The sequence below is a fragment of the Asterias amurensis genome, chromosome 19 (assembly GCF_032118995.1).
Source record: "Asterias amurensis chromosome 19, ASM3211899v1".
Taxonomy (NCBI): Eukaryota; Metazoa; Echinodermata; class Asteroidea; order Forcipulatida; family Asteriidae; genus Asterias; species Asterias amurensis.
Window position 1 is genome coordinate 4,205,767 of NC_092666.1, and position 15,150 is coordinate 4,220,916.

Below are 15,150 nucleotides of genomic sequence, written 5' to 3' on the forward strand. Positions count from 1 at the left end.
ACAAACCTCAAAAACTTGATGAACAAAAATGTGAACACTTCTCGAGTCTTTTTTAACTATCTTGAGTGGCGTAAATAATTCTTGGCAATCAAATTATACTCATGGAAAATAGTGCCCACATGTGTATTTTATGCCAACGCGTAAAGTTTTACAAACAAAATCTTACCGTATTTGCCGCCAAGTCGACCGAAATCACAAACTTTTGGAGAAAAGTTAGGGCGACCTCAAGAGAGACTTGAACTACTTTTAGATGAAACTATTATACGTGGAGGGGTGGCTGGAAATTATGTTGGTAATGTTAAGCACATAAAATGATGAACCATCTCATTGCTTCCTTTTCCCCAAGTTTTTTCTACTCATTCTTGTGTTCATTTTGGATAATAATTAAAGCTCAAAAGATTTCGGTAAAGACCACTCATCTCTTCAAAAAGACAGGAGCGTAAAGTTAAAAAACACACCCGTGGCCCAAATAGCGTCTCCACCGTCAGCCGTTTTCGAAACTACAGTCTGGCCATGGGCTTCTGCGTGAGCTCATACGCTTGACTGAAACGCATGTTTTGAATACTGATGCGGTTTCGAAAACGGCACACTCTCGACCGTAAAACTGGTCGCGCGCCCTCGCTTGGTGAAAGGATCGTGAGCGATATTGCGCATGCGTTCATGTGTTAGAGTCGACGGGTCGCGCCAAAACTGAATGGTTCCCGCGGAATAGAAATGCACCGATAAATACCAGATTTTGTATTTTTTTAGCGTAAGTGGAATCTTATAAAGTGACAGGATGGTTCTACAGAATAGTGGAAAATATAGAGCTGACAAAGATTCATCAGGACCGAGGTAAATATGTGTTAAAAATCGTATAAATGAGTTGACTTGTTTGACACTTTTCGTCACTCGTTTGTTCACACACACACAAAAAGTTGTTGACAATGACATGCCTGCACAGCAATGCAATGGTGTGGTGGTTGAGATTTGTTTACACTTTTCAAAGACGAAAGTTTTGTGCTGTAAAGTTTAGTGAACAGTCGGGGGAAATTCCTAAATTCTATATCCTGCCACCACTTTTTCATTCGTTATGATTGAAATGATGTGTATTTGTTTAACAAGAGATATTTTCGGGGTCAAAATTAGTGGAGAAGTTGTGCAATGTTTAGTAGTATTAGTAGGCCTAGTTAGTAGTTATAATAATTGTTGTTGTGTGGCACTGGCAGGATTGTTTTATAATGTGAAAGTCTTTCCAAATCCAATTATCTAAAATACTTACTAACTAGTCATGTGCTAGTGGTGACGGTTGCCATGGTTGTTCTGGTGAAATAATAATATGGCAATCATGTACTGCATATAGATAGCCATATCTATCTGTACTTCCTTCCATTTTTTTAATTTTGTCTTGTTTGTTGTGTGCAGGGGCTTAACTTAAAGCCATTGGACACTTCTGGTAAACAGTATTGTCCAAGGCCCACACTTCGTGTATCACAACTTATATAGTTCGTATATACTCAGCGCCTTGAGTACCTTGCTTGGTAGATACGTGCGCTATATAAATTATAAGACTTCGATATTATATATAAAATGGAAAACCTGTGAAAATTTAAGCTCAATCGGTCATCGGAGTCGGGAAAACCCACCCTTGTATCCGTACATTTCGCCGTTTCATGACATGTAAAATAAATCCGTAATTCTTGATAGACGATATCGAGAATTGATATTGTTTTACTGTTTTCTCAAAAAGTTAATGTTTTCAAAGAATAATATCTCAAGAGAAGTCTTTCACCACTACCTTCTGTAAACCCTGTAAGTTATTTGTAAATCTGTGAACTTTTTTTTTTCTTTTTCTGTACGGAAAGGGTCCAATGGCTTTAAACTTTGCCTTTGTCTTTGTTCTTTGGGTAAAGTTTTTTAGAAAATTATGTCTAATCTGATCCAAACCTCTTTGAAGTTATGCTGATCTTAGATTCTTAATAAAATTACATCTATAGTCATGTGTGGGTGTGTAGCCCGGTCTATTTTAACTAAAACAATACACCATTGTACTTATCATTTTTTCCCCACCATCTTACAGACCTGACGATTCCTCTGAAGCGCAACTCCAGAGGGCGATAATCAACGATGAGTTGGACGCACGGTTTGGTTTTGATCGTTACAAAGATCCTGCAGAAAGAGTGGGATGGCTCATCAATATGCACCCAGTAAGGACATTTTTTCACAATAATTTTTGTTTTTTTGGTATTCCCCTGGTCATTGCCCTCATGCCCCTTGAATTGTTGCAATTGAAATTTACTCATAGTGGTGCCCTTTATTAAAGAGAAAACACATTGGTGCCATCAATCAATGTCCTTTCAAGAATGGAACATCGGGGCTCAGGCCCATGTGTAAAGCTTGGTTCATATTTCCTGCGAATGAGGTACGAATTTTGACAACAAATAATTCACAACAGTTGAACTGTGCTCAACTCCTGCGAAACATTCGCTGACTACAAAAACAGCCATGTATTCGATTCACAGAGAGTATGATTATGAAGCGGGTTTTAGTCTGAGAGATGTCTGGGTGTCTTGTGGACACCCTGTTTTAAATTTGTTCGCCCTGTTTTAAAGACAGTGGACAACCAACACTATTGGTAATTGTCAAAGACTAGTCTTCACAGTTGGTTTATCTCAACATATGCATAAAATAACAAACCTGTGAAAATTTGAGCTCAATCGGTTGTCAAAGTTGCGAGATAATAATGAAGGAAAAAACACCCTTGTCACACGAAGTTGTGTGCTTTCTGATGCTTGATTTTGAGACCTCAAATTCTAAACTTGAGGTCTCGAAATCAAATTCGTGGAAAATTACTTCTTTCTCGAAAACTACATCACTTCAGGGGGAGCTGTTTCTCACAATGTATTGACAATAGTGTCCACTGCCTTTAAAGGCAGTTGGACACTATTGGTTTTGGTTATTACTCAAAATAAATGTTAGCATAAAAAGCAACGGAGAGCTGTTGATAGTATAAATCTCTGTGAGAAACGGCTCCCTCTAAAGTATAGTTTTTGAGAAAGAAATCATTTTCCACGAACTTGATTAATAAGAGAATTAGATTTTGAGATCCCGAAATCAACCATCTGAAAGCACACAACTTCAAGTGACAAGGGTGTTTTTTCTTCCACTATTATCTCGCAACTTTGACGACCAATTGAGTTCAAGTTTTCACAGGTTTGTTATTTTATGCATATGTTGAGATACACCAAGTGAGAAGACTGGTCTTTGGCAATTACCAAAGGTGTCCAGTGTCTTTATATTTGGACAACCGACATTCATTGGATTGCTTGTTTCTTATCTTCAGGCTGACATCTTAGATGAGAACAAGAAGCTGATCAGCGCAGTGGATTACTACTTCATTCAAGATGATGGTGCAAAATACAAGGTTAGTTTCTGTCTCATTACTCCATTGGGTCATGCTCTTGTTCTTCTGATTTTTATGGAAAGGTTTGCAGTAACACCATGTGATGACTAGGCCTGGGCGAATTATTAGAATATCCGGTTAATGGCGAATAGGTTTTCCTATCCGTAACCGCGAATGCCTTTTTTTTCTTAACCGGATATCCGCATAGGGCGTGAATAACTATTTACAAACCGGATAGTTCTGTAATTACAACCGAGTAACCGGATATTCTTTAATATCCAAATATCCGCGGACGTCGGGCGACAACTGATATGAATGTTTTGTCTGAATCCTTATGAAACTTCTATTAAGACAGCATAAAACAGCATAAATTAAGTATTTAACTATGCTCACCTCCGTGAAGAGTTAAAACAATGACATTTCTGACGTAGTTTGTTCAAAGATTACAAAAGTTTTCCTTCACGTAGAGTCAATCACGATCAAAAGAAAAAGCAAATCGCCATCTTTAAATTAGATCCGGTCATTTTTATGAATGAACCGAGTGACACTCTCTAAAACTAATATCAATCCGCCCATAAGATCTAATTCACAAACGAACAGCGCCCTCTAGCGGCAAAAAAATAAATAAAATAACAAAATTTCACTATTCGCCCAGCACTAGTGATGACTATCTCTAATGAGTTGGGGTGGTTCTGAAAAGAACTGAGGGATTCAATGTGTGTTGAATCTGTTTTCAACTAGTGGTTTAATCCCAACGAGGCCTGGTTCTTGATTATTATTACCACGAAGTCGAGGTAAATTATCAAGAACTAGGCCTCGTCAGGATTAAACCACTAGTTGAAAACCGATTCAACACACTTTGATTTACATTCATAAATACCTTTTCAGTAAAAAACCACAACACTTTTTGGTCAAAAAGTAAAATAAATGCAAAATTGCTCAATGATTTCTTTCAACACAACACCCCTCCTGCTATGAAATGGTAAGGCCCTCCACCGCCCTCGGGTAAACAACTCCTTATAAGGGAATGCTGTGGGCGTTGCGCATATCGTGATGTATCAAATCCTACTTCTGATTTTTGTTTTCTTTTCTATTACACTGTTTGTTTCTCTCACATCACTTTATTGGGGTATTATTCTTCCACTTACATTATATATACAAAATGATCAAAGGCGCAGAACACATGTTAAAAAGCACAGAGTAGACATAGAAAAAAGACTGGTCACCAGGCCAGTGCCCAAACAAAAGTATGGGGATACGTCTGTCCCGCCAACAGAGAACTAATAGTTACTTTTTACATAGGCTTATCCCTATGTCACGAGTTCTCATTGACTGATTTTGTTGTGTCTGTTTTCTTTGGTTTGTTTTGAACACCTAATTATTTTGATCTGCAGGTTTCCTTACCCTTCAAACCGTACTTTTATGTGGCAACTAAAGAAGGAACAGAACGAGAGGTTTCATCGTTTCTGTCCAGGCGATTTACAGGGACAATGGCATCCATAGAAACTGTCGCAAAGGAAGATCTTGATTTGGTGAGTTTTTTATTTTATTTTTTATTTTTTACTTTGATCTTCCCGTCAAGGGAACTCGGCAAACTCCCACAAGGGGATATAAACACCAAGCTGGCAAAAGCCAATCTCTCTGTGGTTCAACATCTATGATTATGAATTGCACAAATTAAGAAATTAAGATTCAGTAAGTTGATGACATTAGTTGACATTACCGTTCTAGTCATTGTGAGATTCGCAATTAGTTTGGTAGGGTTTAAACCCACAAAGTTGTGACTGCAAGTCCTGGGGTGGATTTCACAAAGGTAGTCCTAACTTAGGACTAGTCCTAGGCAATGCTAAGAAATAGGACCAGTCCCAAGTTAGGATGAGTTACTGGTCCTAACTTAGGACTGGTCCTATCTCTTAGCATTGCCTAGGACTAGTCCTAAGTTAGGACTACCTTTGTGAAATCCACCCCTGCAGTCTAACCACTGGACCACTGTGTCTTAGTTTGTAAAAGACGATTTTAAAATTAGGAAGGCGACAACATGAAGTTGGGCTCGAGGGTTTGTTGAGGTTTTCCAGGGTTAGGCCAATAAAGTTTATCACTAGAACCTTTCTCCTTAAAAAAAAAAGTTTTTTAAATTTGGCGGTTGCATGTTCCTTAATTTATGTCTGATCTACATCTGAATGTGTGTTGGAATACAGGCCTGATACTTCACGGAGGCGATTGCCTCCGTTGCCCCTGGTCATTGCCTTGGTGCCCTTGAAATGCTCCAGTAGAAATTTACAATTTTCTCATAGGGTGCCCTTTGCCAAAGAGAAAATGCCTTGGTGCCCTTGTCCTTTCAAAAACGAAGCATACAGCCCTGGGAATATATAGTAATAATATTGATAATTGTGCCTTCTTATATAGCGCACATGTCCGTCACTCAGTGACGCTCCTGGCGCTGTAACATCAGTATTTCCTGCAAGATGCGGGACTACGTTTGAATTATGAGACCTAATTCTGATAGCACCATGTAATGTTTTACAAGATGCTGTGGCGCATTTTGCTGCTGATCGGACCAGGAACACAGGGGCAAACCCCTTCTCTTTTTGATAAGTGCACTGGGTTCTTTTACCATACGTTACATAGCACATGGAACCAATGGCTTAACGTCCCATCCGAAGGACAAAGCAATGGTGAAGTGTCTTGCTTAAGGACACAAGTGTCATGGCTGGGGATTCAAACCCATACTCTCTTGATGAGATATACCTGGTTAGTCTGCAGCCACGTAGTGTCCCAAAGGCTTCCATTGATTTTCAAATATTGAAATTCTTGTCTTCTGTTACCATGGTTACAGCCCAATCACTTAGTCGGTCTGAAGAGGAAGTACATGAAGCTTTCGTTCGCCAGCACCAACGATCTCATGAAAGTCCGACGGAGTCTAATGCCGGCTGTCAAGAAGAATCAAGAACGGGAGAAGAACAGCGATTCTTACAGCTCAATGCTCTCAAGGTAAACTCAGTAAAATACAGTGCTAACACACATCGGTGTATGGGTAAAAACCAAAATTAGTATTCTTTATCCCTGATGCAAATTTAACCTCTGTTATCAGTAAATTTCATTAATTGCTGTCTTTTTTATTAATTAAATTATTACTACTTTATTACTATAGGGTTGGTGGAAAAACTAAGAGGGCCGCTAAAAAGTCCTATGGGAACATCTCCACGTTGTAAACCTATCGCCACCATGCTATAAACGTTGTGGGATATAAGTCAAGGGCTCAATTTGATAGAGCTGCTTAAGCAAACAATTTTGCTTATGCAAAAAAATCCTTGCTTGGTAAAATCAGATTACTGGCCAAGACTCCACTCATTTGTTATTCTAAGTAAACAAAAGCTAAATACCAGTCACAAGCAAAGTATATGGCATGACATGTTGGCCAGTAACATGTGTAAAATAAGCGAGCTATTTTTCGGCTTAAGGAAAGTTTTTGCTTAAGCAGCTCTATGAAATCGGCCCCAGGTGGGAACACACGGCAGAAATACACCAAAGCCAATCACGATAACTTTCTACCTGGCAGCGTATGAAAAACTCCAATTTGAAACTGGATTTACATAGGACCTACGCCTTAGTTTTTCAATGAATGTGACTTTTCGTTGCAGCCATCTGATGGGGGGAGACGACGGCTCGATGACTCATCAGAAGAAACTTGCCGATCAGATGGATAACCTCATTGATATACGAGAATATGACGTCCCGTATCACGTCCGCGTTGCCATCGACAGAAAGATACATGTGGTAGGTTGAGGTTTGACCCTTAAAGGCACTGGATGCTTTTGGTAATTACTCAAAATAACTGTTAGCATAACAATTTACTTTGTAACGAGTAATGGGAGCTGTTGATTAGGCCTGGGCGAATTATTCGAATATCCGGTTAATGGCGAATAGGTTTTCCTATCCGTAACCGCGAATGCCTTTTTTTTCTTAACCGGATATCCGCATAGGGCGCGAATACCTATTTACAAACCGGATAATTCTGTAATTACAACCGAGTAACCGGATATTCTTTAATATCCGAATATCCGCGGACGTCGGGCGACAACTGATATGAATATTTTGTCTGAATCCTTATGAAACTTCTATTAAGACAGCATAAAACAGCATATATTAAGTATTTAACTATGCTCACCTCCGTGAAGAGTTAAAACAATGACATTTCTGACGTAATTTGTTCAAAGATTACAAAAGTTTTCCTTCACGTAGAGTCAATCACGATCAAAAGAAAAAGCAAATCGCCATCTTTAAATTAGATCCGGTCATTTTTATGAATGAACCGAGTGACACTGTCTAAAACTAATATCAATCCGCCCATAAGATCTCATTCACAAACGAACAGCGCCCTCTAGCGGCAAAAAAAAAATATTTTTAATTTTTTTTTAATTTTATTTTTTTTAAATAGCGCCCTCTAGCGGCAAAAAAAAACTATTCGAATATCCGGTTAATTTCGGATAGTTGGCCAGCGGTATCCGAATAACAAAAATTCACTATTCGCCCAGCACTACTGTTGATGGTATAAAACATTGTGAGAATGGCTCCCTCTGAAGTAACTTAGTTTTCAAGAAAGAAGTAATTTTCCACTACAATATTTGAATTTGATTTTGAGTTCAAATTTTCACAGGTTTGTTATTTTGTGCATATGTTGAGATAAACTAAGTGAGAAGACCGGTCTTGTGTCCAGTGTCTTTAAAATAATTGTCACTGTTAGTACTTACTCAAAATAATTATTATCATAAAACCTTTCTTGGTTACGAGTAATGGGGAGAGGTTGATAGTATAAAACATTGTGAGAAACAGCTCCCTCTGAAGTGACGTAGTTTTCGAGAAAGAAGTAATTTTCCACGAATTTGATTCTGAGACCTCAAGTTTAGAATTTGATCTCTTGAAATCAAGCATATGAAAGCACACAACTTCGTGTGACAGGGGTGTGTTTTTCTTTCATAGTTATCTCTCCACTCCGACGACCAATCAAGCTCAAATTTTCAGAGCTTTGTTACTTTATGCATATGTTGAGATACACCAAGTGGGAAGACTGGTCTTTGACAATTCCTTAAAAGTGTCCACTATCTTTAAGAGTCCATAGCGACCGCAAGCATGTTGTACCGAAATGCTGAGAGTGGCGACAAAGGGCCACAATATATGGTCAATTTTTTCTAAAAAAGGAGGGTTGAAGAAAAGTTGTGGTACCAATTGGAAATGCCTCAATGTTTCCCACGTTAACATAGAAATGTACAACTCTAAAACCAAACCGTGTAATTATGTTTCTTGATTTTGGGGGTTGAACAAAGAATTGACTAGAGTGAGGTTTGAACCAATGACCTCCGGATTACCATGCCGGCGCTCTACCAACTGAGCTATCTAGCCCTCTATGGCGGTGTCCCTATTTTGTCAATATCTTTGTTCGGGGGTGCCAGTCAGAAGCCATACAACTGTTAACTGCTGTGTAGCCAGGGATCACACCCAAATTACGATACAACCTGGGAAGCGGCAGCCAGGGGATCACCTTAATGGGATGCGACTTTTTGTTTCAGATATCAATATAAACCACAAGGGAAACTGACTGGGTCAATTTTGAAATGATTTTTGGGGTTGAACAAAGAATTGAGTAGAGTGGGATTATGTTTCTTATTGATTTTCCTGAAATGATTCCTGAAAACAGCGGGGGCAAAAAATGAACAAGATAAGCAATACTGTGATACCTCAATAATGAGTTATATTGAACTATGAAGTGTGTGGAAATGTTCACCACTAACTTTTCTCTTTGTATTTTGATTGGAAGGGTCACTGGTACTCGGTACAGGGGCGTGGTTCAATGGCGCCCATCATTACTCAACGAGATGATCTACTTGAAAGACCGGTAAGTGTGAAGTAAAATCTATTTCATTTCATTTATTCTGGTTGTGAAGCCATTACCCAAGGACTCTCAAAAAAGTGAACTTGATCATTGTACTAGCCAACAATGGAGAGAAGACAGTTTCAGGAAGAAAGTTTCAGTTTTAGATGTGGTAAGAAAACCCTCGAGTCCAACCTCGTTCCCAGGGGTGATCGATCTCACCGCGCCTTTTTTTCCCAGCATGCCTTGCTCGATCATAACCCCTGGAATTGGCAATTAAATGAGCCATGAATGAGCGTAGATATTCATTATTCAATGTTTTCTACGCGCTCATGCATGTCTTTCGTCTTAAAGAATATTTTTGTTTTTGTTTTAAAAAAAAAATGTGTTTGTGTCATAAAAAACGCAGGCGTGATCAACATGCAAATATCTGAAAACTACGCACGCACGCACTTGACATGTAATACATAACCAATTTCCTGAGCCAATCAGCATTGTTTCCCAGTACATCCCTCCAAGTGACGAGAGGTATCGACACGGTGCGCTGCCCATGGTAGCGAGGCTGCCTTGAGTCAGGCATGGACTGAAAATCCAATCCACGTTTAGTGCCCCTGCAGGTTCCTGGGTGAAGAGAAGCAATTAAATAAAGTAAAGCATCTGGGGTTACAGTGTCACGGTCCGAGTGGTTAAGAGCTTCGAATTTAAGTTCTGATGCCTTATAAGTGAACTTAATCACTGTAGCTCCCAAGCCCGAGGAAACCTGTAAACAAGGGTGCTTGCTATGTATGGTGTCATGACCGAGTAGTTTAGAGCATCAAATTCTGATGCCAAGTCACCGGAGTGTGGGTTCGACTCCTGGTCGTGACACTTGCGTCCTTGAGCAAGATGCTTTACTACACAATAGCTTCTCTTAACCCAGGGGTATAAATGGGTACCTGCGAGGGTAGCAGTTAATATTGTGAATGAAAAAGCCTTCGGAGCGCCACAGCAGCTCGCGGCTGTATTCTCCCCCGTAGGGAGTTGAGAAAGTGTTATTGGCCCAATGACCAGGGGACTAAATGTGAAGCGCATTGATACAGTTTATTGTAAAATGCGCTATAAAAGAATTTGTTACTATTTTATCTTGCTCGAAGACACAAGTGTCACAACCAGGATTCAGACCCACACCCCAATGACTTCAGCCCGGTTCCTACTTCCAGCGTATGCGATAGCGAAGCGAGTTTTGGTGACGCAACAATCGGTACGCGCTCCATTTCCCTTTTGTGACGTAATGAAATTCGCGTGGCACAAAGCATTCGCAGGAATTATGAATCGGGCTTTGACCACCAGAACTTGAGTTTGATGCTCTAAACCAGTCAGCCATGACACCCTATACTAAGTTTGTTCAATCCGTGTTATTTGCTTATTCAATTCTGTCAATGTATCTAATGCAATAATTCCCACTTGCACATCACAGGGACTTAGTTCATCATGTTAAAAAGCTTGGAGAGAAATCTATTTTGTTTATTGTTGTTGGATCGTTTGTTTATTATTGTTTGAGTTTATTTATTGTTGTTGTTGACAGGATCCTGTTGTGTTGGCATTTGACATCGAGACAACAAAGCTGCCGTTGAAATTCCCAGACGCGGAGATTGACTCTATTATGATGATCTCGTACATGATTGACGCTCAGGTATGGATCCAGTTAAATTATAATTAAAATAATAATAGCAGCGCATTTTAGTAAAGAGCCTTTTCCAGCGGTTGCAAAGCACTACAACAAAACAAATGAAAATCACAGAAGAAACATTAAACAAACGAGTGAATTTTAAGATGCTTTTTAACTGGGAAACGGAATTCACATCGGCTAAATGATTGAGGTGACGATTTCCAGAGTGTAGGAGTAGTGCATGGGAACGGACAAAATAAATTATAATGCCCTGTAATTGTTTTGCTAAGCAATTTTCCCCTCAAGGTTACACATCAAATCCTGACACAACAGACCTTTATCACGCTGTCACAATCTTGTTAATGTTCCCTATTTCCAATAACAGTAATGAATGCTAACATTAATTGCGCATGGCACCAGACTATTATTTCGTCCAGCCTCAGTTTGATTACAATGAGTTGGAATGGAGTAAAATCAACATGACCCCATCATGATAAAGGTCTATACCACAGCAAGTTAATCCATATCAACTATTACATGTATCTGCAAGTCAATATTTTACACTGCAGTTAACGGTTGTATGGCTTCCGACTGGCTCCCCAAACCAAAGGATATTGACAAAATAGGGAGACACCCCCTCACCCCCCCCCCAACATAGCTCAGTTGGTAGAGCGCCCGCACGGTAACCCGGAGGTTGTTGGTTTGAGTCCCACTCTAGTCAAATTTTTTGTCCTCGACCCTACACTGTATATCAAGCCAATATTTTCTCCATTCACAGGGATTCCTGATCACAAACCGTGAAGTCGTCTCAGACGACGTGGAGGACTTTGAGTACACCCCTAAGCCCGAGTATGAAGGACCGTTCACTGTCTTCAACGAAGCGGATGAGGCTAGTCTACTCCAGCGATTCATGGATCATGTTCTGGAGGTCAAGCCTAACATCATCGTGACTTACAACGGAGACTGCTTTGATTGGTCAGTTTACAAATCAACTCTCGGTTTTTGAGGTCAAATCAATTCTTAATTTTGAGGTCAAATCCATTCTTAGTTTTTAGGTCAAATCAATTATTTGTTTTGAGGTCAGTTTCATCCTCTGTTTTGAGGTCAATTCATTCTCTGTTTTAAGGTCAACTACATTCTATGTATTGAGTATAATTTCATTGTCCAGTTCTATAAGGTCATTTATGGCAATTTCATACTCATAATATTCAACAAAATTATTCATGAAAAATGTTTATAAATTTGAAGAAAAAACCCCCAAAACCAATCAACAAATAAATGTTTTACTGAGAAAACGAATGCTTCTTTTTGCCAAACAAATACTATGGGAGACCAATCTTGATCAATGAACCCATTTACTATGAGCTTCAAAATATGCAAAGTCAACTTCATGAAATTAATGAGCAGACAATTGGTTTTTATCTTTACACTGATGTGTGTAAAGCTCTGTGTACTGTATTTTCCAGAGTTCTCTTCAAAACAAAAGTTTTCTTCAAATGTTGTTTCAGCTTACCTTTGCCAAGACATAAGCTGTCGGCCATTTTGTGTTACTCTAAGGTCAAACCAGCTTAAGGCTGTGTCCGAAATTGGGACTTCGGCTACAGCTATGGCTGGATCAGTGCGTCTGCCAGTGTTGAAGAAAAATCTTGGCCTAATAATAATAATAATAATAATAATAATAGACCTTTTTTTATACAATATAGAACTTTTCACGCCCGAGGGGTGTCTCAAAGCGCTTCCGACATTATTACCCCTGGTCACTGGGCCTTGAATCATTCCTTAAACCATCTCAGCTCCCTGGGGAGTATACAGCCTATGCGCAACATATGCGCTACTCGGCTAAACCAATCACAAGAACCATCTCTGCCCTCACAGGTACCCATTTACCCCTGGGTGGAGAGAAGCAATTATAGTTAAGTGTCTTGCTCAGGGACACAAGTGTCACGACCTGGATTCAAACCCACACTCTTCTGAACAGAAGCATCAGAGCTTGAGTTCGGTGCTCTTATTATCCACTCGGCCACGACACCCCATGGCCTGAGGCTTGGACGAAAAATAGTCAGAAACTTTGGTTGGTCCGAACACAATCTCATTTATTGTTAGCATTGAAGTCAGGGAACCATACGAATTGCCTTTCTGAAATGCTTGTTTTTTTTTTTAATTTCATTCACAGGCCGTTTGTCGAAGCTCGCTGTAAATTTCACAACATCAATATGTTCCGTGAGATTGGATTCCAGAAGGACTCTCAAGGCGAATATAAATCTAGACATTGCATTCACATGGATGCATACAGGTACAGTAATGAAGATCACTAGAGTAACAATATTGCTTATTGTCTGCTAAGCAGAAACTAGCAGAATACCAGTCACAAATTGTACATGTGACATGGTAGTTTGGCTGGTTGTGCTAAGCTACTTTTTGTGCTTAAGCAGCTCTATGAAATTGAGCCCTGATCTTATTGCTTAAAATACTTTTCTGAACTTCAAATTTGTTAAACTAGAATATTTATTCAGATGGGTGAAACTTGAGAGCAAATAGTATTCCTCTTTCCCTGATCTTATCACTTGACTCGTACATGCGTTTCAGACGGGCAAAACAGAGTCACAGGTCTAGTGCGACCAGTGGCTTCTAACTGTTTCAGATGCCAAACGTTTCATGTACTTAATTCAGAATTTTGGTTTGGCTCGACTGTCTGAAACGAGTGTTACTTTTCTAAACTCTAAAATGTTCAAACTTGACGCTTAATTCAGATGGGTGAAACGTGACAGCTACCTCCCAGTCGGTAGTCAGAACCTAAAAGCTGCCACCAAAGCCAAACTACGCTATGACCCCGTGGAACTAGACCCGGAGGAAATGTGCCGCATGGCGTCGGAGCAACCGGACGTCCTCGCTAACTATTCCGTGTCGGACGCTGTGGCTACTTACTACCTGTACATGAAATATGTTCATCCGTTTATCTTTGCCTTGTGTACGATCATCCCCATGGAACCGGACGAAGTAAGTGTTCGTTAAAAGATTAAAGGGTTTGGGTACTTTTTGTAACCCAAAACACAATGTCCACAGATTAACATTATACTTAAATATTTTGAAGATAATGCTAGCAGAAAGCTGCCCTTAAAATATTACTTGCTGAGGTGCTGTAATTTTAATCCTTTAAACATAAATATTTGATGGGTTAAAATTCTTAAATATATAAAAAAAATTCATTCTGCATTATTAACACAATTCACTTGGGCTATTTGACTCTGCTTACCACATGGAAATGTCATTGCTTATTCTTGGTTGTGCCATTGCGTTGGGAAGCCTTTCCCCTCGTCCTCTTTCCCCTTTTGGTACAGAAAAAAAAATTGAAAGTTCACAGATTTACAAATAACTTACAGGGTTTACAGAAGGTAACGGTGAAAGACTTCTCTTGAGGTATTATTCCATGGAATGCTTTACTTTTTGAGAAAACATTAATACAATATAAATTCTCGATATCGAGAATAACCGATTTATTTTAAACCCAAGTCATGACTTGGCGAAACGTGTGGAAATGAGGGTGGGTTTTCCCGTTATTTTCTCCTGATTCCAACATTTTCACAGGTTTGTTATTTTATATGTGATACACGAACTGTGGCCCTTGGACATTACTAATGACCGAAAGTCTCCACTGGCTTTAAATAAATGAATTAAAAAAAAAATTCTTGTCTCCCGTAAAGGTCCTGCGTAAAGGCTCCGGCACCTTATGTGAAGCTCTCCTCATGGTGCAAGCCTTCCACGCTAACATCGTCTTCCCAAACAAACAAGAAACTGTTTACAACAAGCTGACGAAAGATGGCCACCTCTTGGATATGGAGACGTATGTAGGGGGTCACGTTGAGGCTCTGGAGTCTGGGGTGTTCCGAAGTGATCTCCCTTGCAGATTCAGAATGGTACGTTTTTCCCTCTTTTTTGTTCTTTCATATCACTTACCAGAGTCCAATTTTGTTTAGCTGCTCAAGCAGTAACTAACAACTCTCTACTAAGCAGGATACAAGTTACAGTGTACATTCAAAAAATTGTTTTTAGCTGACTACCTTAATTATTCTGATAAACATAATTTTTGTTATGCAGCCCCCTTGGGCCCATAAAGTTGCTTAGACAAACGCACACAACTTCGTGTGAGAAGGGTGTTTTTTTCTTTCATTATTATCTCGCAAGTTCGATGATCGGTTGAGCTCAAATTTTCACAGGTTTGTCATTTTATGCATTAATGTTTAGATACACCAA

General features: G+C 39.4%; 1 protein-coding gene across 1 annotated transcript in view; it reads left to right on the forward strand.

Moving 5' to 3' along the window:
* The first annotated feature begins 678 nt into the window (after positions 1 to 678).
* Positions 679 to 15,150, forward strand: part of LOC139951313 (DNA polymerase epsilon catalytic subunit A-like) — a 54,017-nt gene continuing 39,545 nt past the window's right edge. Inside the window, exons 1-12 of the mRNA XM_071950139.1 lie at positions 679 to 834; positions 2,060 to 2,186; positions 3,323 to 3,403; positions 4,777 to 4,914; positions 6,219 to 6,373; positions 7,024 to 7,159; positions 9,198 to 9,275; positions 10,816 to 10,923; positions 11,678 to 11,874; positions 13,073 to 13,192; positions 13,650 to 13,896; positions 14,601 to 14,813. Of these exons, the coding sequence (XP_071806240.1) occupies positions 779 to 834; positions 2,060 to 2,186; positions 3,323 to 3,403; positions 4,777 to 4,914; positions 6,219 to 6,373; positions 7,024 to 7,159; positions 9,198 to 9,275; positions 10,816 to 10,923; positions 11,678 to 11,874; positions 13,073 to 13,192; positions 13,650 to 13,896; positions 14,601 to 14,813 (1,656 nt within the window). The 5' untranslated portion in view covers positions 679 to 778. The remainder of the gene's footprint in view (positions 835 to 2,059; positions 2,187 to 3,322; positions 3,404 to 4,776; positions 4,915 to 6,218; positions 6,374 to 7,023; positions 7,160 to 9,197; positions 9,276 to 10,815; positions 10,924 to 11,677; positions 11,875 to 13,072; positions 13,193 to 13,649; positions 13,897 to 14,600; positions 14,814 to 15,150) is intronic.